The sequence below is a fragment of the Phragmites australis genome, chromosome 6 (genome assembly GCF_958298935.1).
Source record: "Phragmites australis chromosome 6, lpPhrAust1.1, whole genome shotgun sequence".
Classification (NCBI taxonomy): domain Eukaryota; kingdom Viridiplantae; phylum Streptophyta; class Magnoliopsida; order Poales; family Poaceae; genus Phragmites; species Phragmites australis.
The window spans coordinates 12607858-12622190 of NC_084926.1; the positions used below are offsets into that span (position 1 = coordinate 12607858).

General features: G+C 44.4%; 1 protein-coding gene across 1 annotated transcript; it reads left to right on the plus strand.

Moving 5' to 3' along the window:
* The first annotated feature begins 7876 nt into the window (after positions 1-7876).
* LOC133921731 (phenylalanine ammonia-lyase-like) lies at positions 7877-10371 on the plus strand. Its single transcript, XM_062366730.1, is given in 2 exon segments — positions 7877-9317; positions 9319-10371. Coding segments are annotated over 2 exon segments (2139 nt in total). The 5' UTR covers positions 7877-7997; the 3' UTR covers positions 10138-10371.
* The last annotated feature ends 3962 nt before the right edge of the window (positions 10372-14333 follow it).

Sequence of the window (14333 nt, forward strand, 5' to 3'; positions counted from 1 at the left end):
ATTGAGAGCGAATGAGTAGTTTTTTATGGGGCAAAGCTATCGTTCAAGTGCTTCAAAAAATGTTTTGTTTCGGTCGACGAATGACATGCGTCGAATCTTGATCGGAAGTCCCTCCTCCCTTCTTCTTCCTTCGATCGATTCTTCTCACCCGCCTGCCTGCACGCGTCTCCGTGGCTCGCATGCTTGCCACCACCTCCCATCCTCCCCCACCAGTCTCCGGCGACGCTCTCACCATCGGATCCACTGGCGCTACCTGCCATTGCATTAATCTAGCATCCTTGTCTCCATCGCCCTGCACTGGCTCACCGACCATCCTCCGCCAGTCGGCCTCCCTCCCCAAGACCTCTTCTAAGTCTGAAGATGAAGCCCTCCCCCTCCATAAAAAAAATCAACCCCTCCCTTAACCCTCATTGGCGTTCTTGCGTGATCGATACATCTCATTTTTAGATGCATGAAGCTTAGGAAGAGTGTTCTTTTATTGGCTAATTACTAATTAATATAATAGATAGCGCTTCCATTTTAGCATCACCTACCAAAGCAAATGCAGCAGGAATATCTATCATATTATTATTTGAGTGTTGAAAAGAATCATCATGTTCACTCTAGGGTCATAAAATTACCACATTAATTGAAAAAAAGAAAAGATTCTAGACCACTCATTGTTATGAATATCTAATGGTCTAGATTAAATTAAAGAGTCCATATCAAATACGATTAATAAATAGCTAAATTAAAAAATTAAAAATTATACAAAATTAGTAGTTTGATTTTTATACGGTTTGGTGTAGCGAAAATGGTCATATTAGGTCATGATTGTGATTTTAGTGATTATAATAATATAGTCATTTAAGAACTAATATGTTTGTTAATAATATATGTTAGTAAGTCTTATAAATGTAATACATCAAGAAGTTACCATAGCCGGAATAAAGTTTGATTGAGTTGGAAAAGTTACAGGAAGATTTGTCTCATAAAATAGTCCGGTGTAGAGTTGTTTGTACTCACTGGAGCATTGTGTCTAGAGGCTGATAGCCTCACCGGATAGTCCGGTGAATAAGACATGAGACAATTGGAGTGTTTCTAAAAAGGGGAGAAGGCTGAAGACCTTATCAGATAGTCTGGTGATCTGCACTGGGTAACACTGGAGTATTTTTTGCAGAGAAGAAGCAAGTGCAGAAGATTGAAGATCAAACTATCGAATGGTCTGGTGCTTGGTTTGTGCACACCAGATTATAACACCGGAGTATTTCTTCCAAAGACGACTGCAAGTGTTGAAGAATGAAGAACAAACCACCGGAAGGTCCGGTGCTCTGAGGATGAATGCATTGGAGTATTTTACACAGAGAGGCTGCAAAGGCTTGGATGGCTCAAGATAACTCACCGAAAGGTCCGTTGATAGATTTGAAGGTACACCACAATGTCCTATGTTCACAGAGGCATTGAGTGGAGTTCAACGATTAGTTTTTGAGGTTGTACTCACCGGATGATATGATATTAGTACTACTGTTCTCACCGGATCATCCGGTATTAATAGTTTTTCTGAGCCATTGGAAAAACGGCTAGTTGACGGGTTTGAGGCTATAAATACATCTCCACTCAGTCATTTAAAGGTGTGACATGCTGTTGGAGTCTAGAGAATCCCATCTATACTTGAGAAGACATCCAATGCACCAAAGTTCTTAAAGTATTCATCTAAGGTAATTTAGCACACCATTAGAGAGTGATTAATGCTATTAGGCCTAGAGAGAAGTGTTGCTAGGTGTTACAACCTAGAGATTGGATCAAGGAGTGATCCAACCATGTACCAAGAGATACACTGACGCCTTGGAGTCTTTGTGACTCGTTGTTAACTTGTTGACCTTCTGACTTGGTTTGGAGCGACAGCAAGACACATGTACAGGGATGCGGAGACCCTTGTCTTGGTAGCTCAAGCTCCGAAGTGATCACGACGGCAAGTGACCGGAAGAAAGGCTAGTGGTGAGACCTTGCCTTGGTGGCTTAGTGGCTCATTCGGCTTGAGGCCTTGCCTTCGTGGCTCAAGAGTTATGACCGGGTGCCGACCGAGAGCATATCCTTAGTATGGCTCCAACATGGACTAGGGATAACATCATGATATCGGTATCACTAGATAAAAATCTCTTGTGCCAAGCTTGTCTCTCTAACTTATTTATGTTTCTGTATTTACATTCTTGCAATTTACCTTGCTAGAGTATGTTACAATCCTCTTAAGCGGTACAGTAGACACACTAGATAAATCTAGAGTACATTTAGATAGAATTTTAGATAAGTTTATATTGCGAAGTTTTGGAGCCATTAGTTTCTAAGTGTCCTAATTCACCCCCGTCTTACGACATCACCGTTTCTCACAATTAGTATAAGAGCCTTGCTCTCTTAATAGGTTTAATCGCCTAGAGTTATGACGTCTGGGGTTGAGATGGATACCCATAGCGCTTCACTTTTTGACGGCACTAATTTCCCCCATTAAATATTTTAATGACTTGTTATTTACAAGCTAACAGTTTAGGTGTTTGGAGGGTCACTGAGGAAAGGATGAGACCTCGCGTCAGCAACAAGTAGAGGCAATTAGATGTATTAGCGAAGAGTATCCTTTTATCATCTTTAAATATTGATGTATTTAATCGTGTTCATTCGCTCACCAATGCACATGATATTTGGACTAGCCTCATTGAAATACATGAAGGCACAAAGGATGTGCGCAATGAGAAATATCATGTGCTTGTTACTAAGCTCAACAACATCAAACAATTTGCCTATAAAAGTGCTAATAACATGTACTCACGATTAAATATTCTTGTTAATGAGATCAATGGGTTAGGTTTGATGCAAATTTATGATGATCATGTGGTGAGAAGAATACTTCAAGCTTTTCTTCCGAAGTACAAGTTGATACTCTCCATTATCTATGATAACAACGACATCAAGAAGATGACTACAAGTCAAGTGCTTGGCAAGATCACCGCCCATAAGATGACATGAACATAGGGTGAAAGCCTATTCCTCATCTGATGCTAAGAATCTTGCTCTCACAAGCAATCAAGCACCATTCTCGCACATGAAGGCGAAGATGAGGAGGCAAGACTCAAGCTCAAGCGAAGATAATGGAGATGAAGATGAAGATGAAGATGAAGAGGGCAATGAAGATGATGAGCAAAGCACATCAAGTGATGAAGAAATAGACCCTGAAGTTACCAAGCTCATCTCTCAAAGTGGAGAAGAACATAAAAAAGATCAATACCAAGATTGATCATTGAATCTTCATGAAAGACTTGGTTAAAACCATTGATCGCATCAAGAAGAAGAAGAAGAAGACCAAGAGCAAGAGGGGAGACAAGGGGAAGATCCAAAGCATTTACAAGTATGGGAAGGTGGGTGAGTGAAGATGAAGATTTAAACTCAAGTGATGAGAGCTTCGCCATCCACTCCTCCAAGAGAAGCTCTTTCTCAAGGTCATCATCACGCAAGTCGTCATCGCATAAGTCATCACACAAGTGCTTTATAGCCAAAGGTATGGATAATGATATAAGTGATAATGAATCTGATGAGGATTCTACCTTCTATGATGAACTTCTTTATTTGATCAATGAACAACAAATGGCTCTTAAAAAATAATCTAAAGAACTTAAGAAGTTCAATACCCTCAATAACATTCATGCTACCTTTGTTTCTAACTATGATCAATTATTGAGAAAATTCAATTTACTAAATAAGGAGCATGAAAAGCTTAGAGCAAAATTTGAGTGCATTAAATCTCAATCTAAGGCCCCTTTAGAGCAATCTACCTATCTATTTAATTTCAATCATAAGGTAGATGTTTGCACTTCTTCTGATGATTTAATTGATCTATCTAGCTCACCCAATTGCAGTGAGATATGTGTTAAGAATATTGTTGTAGAAATATGTGATGATTTCATTGCATAAGAAAATGATGAGCTCAAGTAAGAAGTGGAAAAGGTCAAATAGGACTTAGCAAGGTTAAAGGGCAAGAACCATATCCAACCTCCTCAAGATAACCATGCTACCATGGTAAAAAAGCTTACAGATGGGTCCACCGTGTCATGCTTCAAACGTCATCAAGAAGGCCACAAGTACTTCCAATAATAGCAAGTCAAGAAGGAGATCAAGGAGAAGAAGAAGATCACGCACCTCTCTGATAAGACCTCCAAGATCTACGCTAAGCCTAACTACAAGATCAAGACCAAGAGCAACCACTACATGTTCAAGAAGAAGAACAATGGTAAGGTGATTACACATATGGTTAGGAGAAAGGAACTGGGGTGGAACCAATACACTTAGGTGCCTAAGGAAGTCATCACCAATATGAAAGGACCACAATCGGTTTGGGTTCCAAATAAGACTTGAAGCCCAAGGCAGCTATGGGGATTTGAAGACTTGACTCATAAAATAAAGTGAAGGTTCAAGCAAAGAAGCTAAGTGTATAAGATTGGACGCTTTGATGAAGATCATGATCATCATATATCTAAATCCCTATCAAAGGTAAAAAAGGTAATGGAGCTACATGCAAAATCTTTCAATTATTGTAGCTCATTTTTCTTGTCTAGGATTATATGTGCATATTTCAATTTATTGCAATACCTAGTATAGGTTTTCATATAGTAGGTTACTTGTGTTTCTCTCTTTCTTATGAGTAACCTACATGGTTTATTAGTTATAAGTTTATTTTATGGTACTAGTTTCACAAATTGGTATCTTTTAAGTGCCATAAAACAATTTATAGGGTATGCTTCCTATTGTTATTAATAACAAGTGTATATGTCTCGCAAGTATTTAACACTTGTATGTACATATTTAGGGGGAGTATATCCTATGAGTTATGATTTTGAGACTAATATATGTTGCTAGATATATCTTTTATAGTCTCATAGAGAAATTAACATGTCTCCGAAGGTATGCAATGCTTAAAGGTTTTAATTGGCATCATTGTCAATTTATTTCTACATTTAAGTTACCTCTATGCATAATATGACTTAAACTTCCTATCTCTATTTATTTTCTAGATATGCATATATTACTATATTCCTACAAGTGGTATTCACAAGTGAGTTTCATTATATGTATGCATACATAAAGGGGGAGTTTAGATTATATCATATGAGTTTCATGAATTATGATATTTGTTTGACTTTTTTTAACTGATATCAATATCTCATATCCATATAATTAGTACATCTTTTCAATTGGTATCATTTCATTGGATCTTGATTTATAAAACTCTCTCCCATGTGCTCTAACGCTTTTCCTCGAGTTTGATATATATTTGTAGCCCTTTTTGAGATTATTGATAAAGGGGGAGAAGTTTAATGACCAAAGCAAGAAGAAAAATACAAGATGTCTAAGAATACCGAAGTTGACAAAGGGGGAGAAGAAGAAGATACAAGAAGCAACATGAGACACCTAGGTTAACTAAGAGGGAGAAGTTTCTTGCATGGATCGGTCAAGAGAGATGGTGACAATAGAGAAAGGAGGAGCCACAACAAAGGAAAACTAAATGGTAAGAACATGTATCTAAGTAATATGGTAAGGTTTTGTGCTCTTTACGATTGGTCTCATTTATTATTTATCACTTGTTTTGGTTGTGTTGTCATCAATCACAAAAAATGAGAGATTCTAGAAAAATAGATCTATTAGGACATGATTATGATTTTGTTGATTAATGACAATATAGTCATTGAGATTAATATGTTTGTCAATAATATATATTAGTAGATCTTATGGATGCAATATATCAAGAAGCTACCGTAGTTGAGATAAAGTTTGATTGAATTGAAAAGGTCCTAGGAAGATTTACCTCACCGGATGGTCTGGTGCAGAGGACTTTGCACTCACCGAAGCATTGTGTCCAAAGGCTGATAGCCTCACCGGATAGTCCGGTAAATAGGACATGAGACCATCGGAGTGTTCTGACAAAGGGGAGAAGGCTGAGGACCTCTCTAGATAATCTGTTGATCTGCACTGGGTAACATTGAAGTATTTCCTACAGAGAAGAATGCAAGTGTAGAAGACTGAAGATCAACCCACTGGATGGTCCGATGTTTGGTTTGTGCACACCGGATTATAGCACCGGAGCATTTCTTGCAAATGCGACTGCAAGCGTTGAAGAATGAAGAACAACCCACCGGGAGGTCTGGTGCTCTAAGGATGAGTGCACCAGAGTATTTTACACAGAGAGGCTACAAGGGCTCATATGCCTCAAGATAACTCACCCGAAAGTCCGATGATATATTTAAAGGTACACCAGAGTGTTCGGTGTTCACAAAGGCATTGAGTGGAGTTCCAACGGCTAGTTTCTGATGCTGTACTCACCGGATGATCCGATGTTAGTACTACTGTTCTCACTGGATTATCCAGTGTTAACAGCTTTTCTGAGCCATTGAGAAAATGGCTAGTTGGTGGGTTTTAAGCTATAAACAACCCTCCACTTTGTCATTTAAAGGTGTGGTATGCTGCTGGAGTCCAGAGAATCTCATCTATACTTAAGAAGACATTCAAGCTACAAAAGTACTTAAAGTGTTCATCCAATGTAATTTAGCACACCATTAGAGAGTGATTAATACTATTAAGCTTAGAGATAATTGTTACTAGGTGCTGCAACTTAGAGAGTAGATTAAGGAGTAATCCAACCATGTACCGAGAGGTACATCGGTGCCTTAGAGTCTTTGTGACTCGCCGATAACTTGTTGACCATCTGACTTGGTGTGGAACGGCGGCAAAACACGTATACGGGGACGCGAAGACCCTTGCCTTTGTGGCTCAAGCTTCAAAGTGATTACGACGGCAAGTGTCCGGAAGAGTAGTGGTGAGACATTACCTTGGTGGTTTGGTGGCTTAAGAGTCTTGACTAGGTGCCGATCGAGAGCATATCCTTGGTGGATCTCTAATGTGGACTAGGAGTGACATTTTTGACATCGATATCACGGGATAAAAATCCCTTATTCTGAGCTTATCTCTCTACCTTATTTACGTTTTCGTATTTACATTCTTGCAATTTATCTTGCTAGAGTATGTTGCAATCCTATTAAACGGTAGAGTAGACACACTAGATAAACCTAGAATATATTTTGATAGAATTTGAGATAGGTTTATCTTATAAAATTTTAGAGCCATTAGTTTCTAAATATTGTAATTCACCCTCTCTCAGTATATCACCGTTCCTCACATTTGAGAAGCAAAATATCTGAAAAAAATCCAAAATAAAATAGAATAAATAATAATTAAAATCGGGGTTACAATAGAAAAAAAAATCCATAACAAATATAATCTTAGAAAGATTAAATTATTATAAAATTATATACCTAAAGTTAATGTAAAATACAATTAATTAAATATTATTATGATAAAATATTATAGCTATATTATTAATATGAGAAAAAAAAAACACAAAGACAGTTTAAGAGCGAGCATCTGAGCACGGTCAGCCAAAAAGCCTTGCGCACGCGTTGCGGTGAACCAGCCATATCGCCCCTAAGACCAACTCCAGCAGTTCTACTATCCCATGCTACAGTACCCCGCAAAGTACTGTAGCATTGGAATTCAGTTTCCAGCAGAGACCGTATCCGATGCTACAGTGCCCTCACCAACCCTTTTACACGCACCAAACCAGGAAACCACAGCCCGGCGACCGAGCAACCCGCCCCAACGGCGACCACGAAATTTCCACGCCACTGGCATCGCAAGATACACACATGTTGCTCGTTCGTAGACTCACCAACTCACAGTCACACATTGCCTTTGTAAGTTGGTCACCTTGGACCAGTCTCCACAATCCACACTGCCCAGTCCCTTCTCGGAAGCCTATTTAAGCCTCGCCTCTCACTCCGTTTCTCTCCAGGAAGAGCTACACTTCGACTACTAAAACCTAGCGCAACACTAGCTCTTCTGCACAGCTTCCCAAGAATCCGTTACATATTTTCCCCTGATTTTCCACAGCTTGATCAGTGCTTTAGTTCTCTGTGCTTGCAATGGCGTGCGAGAACAGCAAAGCTGCTGCCAATGGCGACACCCTCTGCATGGCGACACCGCGCGCCGACCCGCTTAACTGGGGGAAGGCGGCGGAGGAGCTGATGGGCAGCCACCTGGACGAGGTGAAGAGGATGGTGGCGGAGTACCGACAGCCCGTGGTGAAGATCGAGGGTGCCAGCCTCCGGATCGCGCAGGTCGCGGCGGTAGCCGCGGCCGGCGAGGCCAAGGTCGAGCTCGATGAGTCGGCTCGCGAGCGCGTCAAGGCCAGCAGCGACTGGGTCATGAACAGCATGATGAACGGCACCGACAGCTACGGCGTCACCACCGGCTTCGGTGCTACGTCCCACCGGAGGACCAAGGAGGGCGGCGCTCTCCAGAGGGAGCTCATCAGGTTCCTCAACGCCGGCGCCTTCGGCACCGGCGCCGACGGCCACGTTCTGCCGGCCCAGGCAACGCGGGCGGCCATGCTCGTCCGCATCAACACCCTCCTCCAGGGATACTCCGGAATCCGCTTCGAGATCCTCGAGGCGATTGCAAAGCTGCTCAATGCCAACGTCACGCCGTGCCTGCCACTCCGGGGCACGATCACAGCGTCCGGCGACCTCGTCCCGCTGTCCTACATTGCCGGCCTTGTCACCGGGCGCGAGAACTCTGTGGCAGTCGCCCCAGATGGCAGCAAGGTGAATGCCGCTGAGGCGTTCAAGATTGCCGGCATCCAAGGAGGATTCTTCGAGTTGCAGCCCAAGGAAGGTCTTGCCATGGTAAATGGCACGGCCGTGGGTTCCGGACTTGCCTCCACCGTGCTCTTTGAGGCGAACATTCTTGCCATCCTTGCCGAGGTACTGTCTGCCGTTTTCTGCGAGGTCATGAACGGCAAACCAGAGTACACCGACCACCTCACGCACAAGTTGAAGCACCACCCGGGGCAGATTGAGGCAGCAGCCATCATGGAGCACATCTTGGAAGGCAGCTCCTACATGAAGCTTGCTAAAAAGCAAGGCGAGCTCGACCCGTTGATGAAGCCGAAGCAGGACCGGTACGCGCTTCGGACGTCGCCGCAATGGCTTGGCCCCCAAATCGAGGTTATCCGTGCCGCCACCAAGTCTATTGAGCGCGAGATCAATTCCGTCAACGACAACCCACTTATCGATGTCTCCCGCGGCAAGGCGATTCATGGCGGAAACTTCCAGGGCACGCCCATCGGCGTGTCCATGGACAACACCCGCCTCGCCATTGCCGCCATCGGCAAGCTCATGTTTGCGCAGTTCTCGGAGCTCGTCAATGACTTCTACAACAACGGCCTGCCCTCCAACCTGTCCGGCGGGGCGCAATCCGAGCTTGGACTACGGCTTCAAGGGCGCCGAGATCGCCATGGCTTCTTACTGCTCTGAGCTGCAATTCCTGGGCAACCCGGTGACCAACCACGTTCAGAGCGCGGAGCAGCACAACCAGGACGTGAACTCTCTCGGTCTCATCTCCTCCAGGAAGACCGCCGAGGCCATCGACATCCTGAAGCTCATGTCCTCAACGTTCTTGATCGCTCTGTGCCAGGCCATGGACCTGCGCCACATCGAGGAGAACGTCAAGAGCGCCGTCAAGAGCTGCGTGATGACGGTGGCAAAGAAGACTCTGAGCACCAACTCCACCGGTGACCTCCACGTCGCCCGCTTCTGCGAGAAGGACCTGCTCCAGGAGATCGAGCGTGAGGCGGTGTTCGCGTACGCCGACGACCCGTGTAGTGCCAACTACCCACTGATGAAGAAGCTGCGCAACGTGCTCGTGGAGCGCGCCCTCGCCAACGGCATGGCCGAGTTCAATGCGGAGACATCCGTGTTCGCCAAAATCGCCCAGTTCGAGGAGGAGCTGCGCGCTGCGCTGCCCAAGGCGGTGGAGGCTGCACGGGCGGCCGTCGAGAACGGCACGGCAGCGATGCCGAACAGAATTGCCGAGTGCCGCTCATACCCTCTGTACCGATTTGTACGCGAGGAGCTCGGAGCAGTGTACCTTACCGGCGAGAAGACGCGGTCACCTGGCGAGGAGCTGAACAAGGTGCTCGTGGCCATCAACGAGGGCAAGCACATCGACCCGCTGCTCGAGTGCCTCAAGGAGTGGAACGGCGAGCCCCTGCCCATCTGCTGAACTGGGAACAGAGAAGGAAGAGAAGCGAGAGTCTAAACTCTGAAGATAGTATTTTTCAGCATATGGGACTTATTCATTTTTTATATATATTTTTGTTGTTGTGCTAAGGATTCTTCGTTGTAGAGCTGCAATGCCATAACCTGCTTTGAGCATGGTCTGGTGGGCTGTTGAAAAAATTGTAGTAGCAACTTGTAAGTTTTTTACTACTGTCAATCATATTGCTTTTTATTTTAATCCAAGTGATAATGCAACAATCAAACATGACTCCTATAGGGATGCAAGTGGGTACCTAAGGGGTTAGAGGTAGTTGGGTCACCACTCTAATTCATTTAGTCTCTTAATTAATTAAAAAATAAATTAGCTATTAGGTTGGAAGCGCATTTTTAGTTCAATGTAGTGTGCTTTGGGTAAAAAAGAATTTGAAACTCTACTCTAGATATGCAACATATGATTTGTCCCTGTGATGAACAGTGGCGGATCCAGCCGGGCAAAGCAGCTAGGGCGAACTTTAAGATGAGATTAAAGAAAAGTATCTTAATTAAGATAATAATTAGGTGAAGTGAACAAGTACCCAATAATTAAGCGAAGCTAACAAAATCCTTAATACCTTTGTATTCTATACGAGTAGTTGTAGGAGTAGGAGTGGCCGAGTGGGGATTACTGTTTCATTTTCTGTGTCATGTCTATCACCAACTCCACTCTCCCTCGTACTTCGGGTATCCAAAGATGTTGGTTTGAAAATCTCTTTATTATTGATGTCTTGATGATCTAATAATTGATATCCTACAAAGCACACAACACACGGTAAGAAATCTCTTCATTCATGATTCATTCATTGCACAATGCAAATTGCATATTTTAAACTTGCACAAAGCAAAGAGTTCTCAATTGCTCATCATCAGTACCTCAAATCCTGAATCTGAATGCCTCATACAGTCACACTCACAATTAGAATCAATCAACAATTGATGTCCTGAATCAATCAATCAATCAATAATTGCCTCACATAGTCACACACACACACTCTAACACAGACAACTCAACTGGACAAGCAAAATCAGTTTGATAGCTAACCAGTTTAGTACCTTACCTCGAATGAATTTGTGGCTCACGGCGGCAGCCAGTGCCGAAGTGGCGGAGTGCCCTGTGCAGTAGTGCCTCTTCACAATCCAAGTCAATTTATAGTTTATGACGCAATGGTGTCCCATTTAGCAGTTTTGGAGAACTGATATCAAAAGGCTTAAGCAATTGAGCTGGCTAGAAAAAAATTGCCAATATACTACTTCAAAATTGCATGTTGTTAGTTTCGGGGAAAAATACTGCATGCTATCCTAGTGCTCCATTAATTCGAGACAATTTGTGGAAATGGACAAAGGAGGCACCTTTCTGAGCGGGAGAAAGTTGAGAAGCCCCATGAAGCTAATAGCGAGGAGGAATCCGGTCATCCACCCGACGTCCCGACGCCGGGCTCCTTGTAGCTCCCCGGAGGCTGTGCCCCTGTGTGGGCCTACCGAAGCCGATGGCGTCCTTGACAGTTGACTCCTTGCTCCTTGCCCGCAGGCCACCGCCGCAGGGAGCCCGGGAGTTACGGTTGGCAGGGGCTGATTGGAGTTATGGTGAAGATTAGGAGTCTGATTTGGGGGAAACGGGAAAGGGCGAAGAGGAAGCAATCCAACTGGGCCGATTGGAATCCAACTGGGTCATTGAGCCGTGCGGATGAAAAGGTGCGGGTGTCAGCCTCACAACCCAACTGCCCAAAGCCCCAAATGAGTCTTCTTCTTCCTCGGTTCCTCACAGAGACATAGCCTCACGCAGTCACGCCGCCGAAAATCGATAAATCCTCTAGAAATCCATGAGGAGGAGGGGGAGTCCGCCGCCGGGAGCTCGGGCGGCCGCCCGGGCTTGCCCTAGCGGTGGATTCGCCCCTGGTGATGAACAAGATGCTTTTGAACGACGAAACAATAGCTAAAGTATTGACGGGTGGACCTTGTGGATATCCACCTTGTCACTTGGGCCACACGACTAGGTAGGCATGCGTACTAAAAAATGGTGCCTATTCTATAAAAAACATGTTTAGAATGCAAAAGGAAAAAAGAAAATATAAGGAAATAAAGAAATTCAATACCACATAAAATAAATTCTTACATCAATATCCAATACATGACTTTCTTCATAAAGCCTACTGATATGTTTAGCTGAGGATACCTTTTTTCATTTATTTCATCCTTTTTCTTCAGATCTTTATATGTCATCTTTTAAGGTTAAGGTCTATAGCTGCATGGCCATAGGCTTGTGGCAGCTGGCTAAAGTTATATTACTATTTTATGTGAAAGTCCCTTCAAAGGGGTTGTTTATGACTCTGTGATATAAGTGATTTTTTTCTCTTTCTTTTGAATGAAAATGGAAGGAGATCTACTGTTCAATTAAGAAGGAAAGAAATTCATACTACAAGGCAGGCACAAGGCGAAGACAAAAGTAACTGACCTGCCGGGTGTAAAGTTAAGGCTAGCGACTCCTAAGGAAACCGCGCCCATCGCCGACGCCTTGTCGGTGGTCGCCCAGCCTTCAGGCCAACCCAGCTGCCAACCCTACCACTTTTCACCCCACTCGCCAACCACCTCCACAATCCAAGAGAACTCCCGTGTCTGTAGCTCGAGCGTTGCCCCCGTCCCTTCCCAAAATCCAGATATATGTCACTACCTCGATCTGCCCCACGAGTTTGAATCTTGGAGCTATGAAGAAGAAGACGAGGCCGAGTAAAATAGTAGGGGGCCCGGGTAGCATGGCATCTGCCGCAACTCAGATCTACAGGGTAAGGCTGCCACAACAAATATCCCTTTGAAGTCTGTAGTGGTGGGCACCGTTTCACCCAGGAGCTCTCACTCTGATGACCAGTGGTCGTTGTGACCTATGCCTAAGAATGTCTGCGTAGGACAGCGAGCCATCTCCGATGTGATCGCTAGGGAGGACTTCCGTCATGCCGGTCGGACGGCCGTCATTTTCCAGGAGGACAACGGCCTCAGTCGGGACATTTGGTCTCAGCTCGGGGCATCGACAACGCATCGCCAGGTACTTGAGGATTCTATCGGTGAGGCAGAGTGGCATGTGGTGAAGCGACCACATTGGTGGTGTAGGACTCACCCCATGCCGCCTCGTCGGACGCACGATTTGGAGGAAAGGCGTGGTACTTCTGCTCTGCGTGACACCTATTTGAAGAAGCCCAGAGGTCGCCGCTTCAACTGCCTGACTCTTGACCACCACTCTGCTCAATGATGGGACCTGTCGAAGTGCTGGGAGAGCGGTATGCAGGGCCACCGGGTGGAAGGTGCTCGTAGCGCGCTCCGAGTAAGGTGCTCAAGCGCCAGGCGGCTCCTTCTTCCGGGTTGGCCGCTGCGGCTTCTGCTCCAATGGCCCTCCCTAGAGATCCATGCCTCCGCCTGGAGCAAGAGGTCTTCATGCTTCCAATGTCTAAAGAAATCAGGGAGCGTGTTTCCTTCTTCGAGCGCTCGGCCTTGCTGGTGTGGATTGGCTGCAATCGCCCCATGACGGAGCCTTACCACGTCATCGACACGTTCAGGGCCGAGTTCGGCGTCCACCTCATGGACATCCAGGTCACCAAATACCACCCTAAAGATTTCATGGTGGTGATCTCTGACCCAGCGGCCTTCAAGAGGGCCGGCTAGCGCTCCAGGTTCATCTCCGTCGTCTGGGAATTCCAGCTCCGACGTTGGTTTGTGCGCAACCAGTACAACAGGGCCGCTCTGAGGTTCCACGTCACACTCACCCTATGTGACAACCCAGAATTCTTAAATGTGTGGTAAAGTGTTCATTAGCATCATGTTTATTCATTCCGAACAAATTGAACCTAAAGTGTTAAGTTTAATAATAATTGGTGCCATGTGAAGCAACTCACAAAAATTATATGAAGCATAGGGTTAGAAACAATTTTCTAAATTAGTCCATATCATAGGATGAATATTAGTGAATTTTCCTAAATTTTGGGAATTATTTTGAAGGCATAAAAATTACAACAAGTTAGGAAAGGTTGAATGTTTGAAGCATTTTAGTTCAAATTTAGCTCAAGATTTTTGGGTTAATCAAGTTAAAATGGATTGCACATGGATTGTAGTTTCACACAAAAATTGTCCCGCAATTTTTGAAGATTGGGAAGGCTTTCTCTTGGATGGAGCAAATGG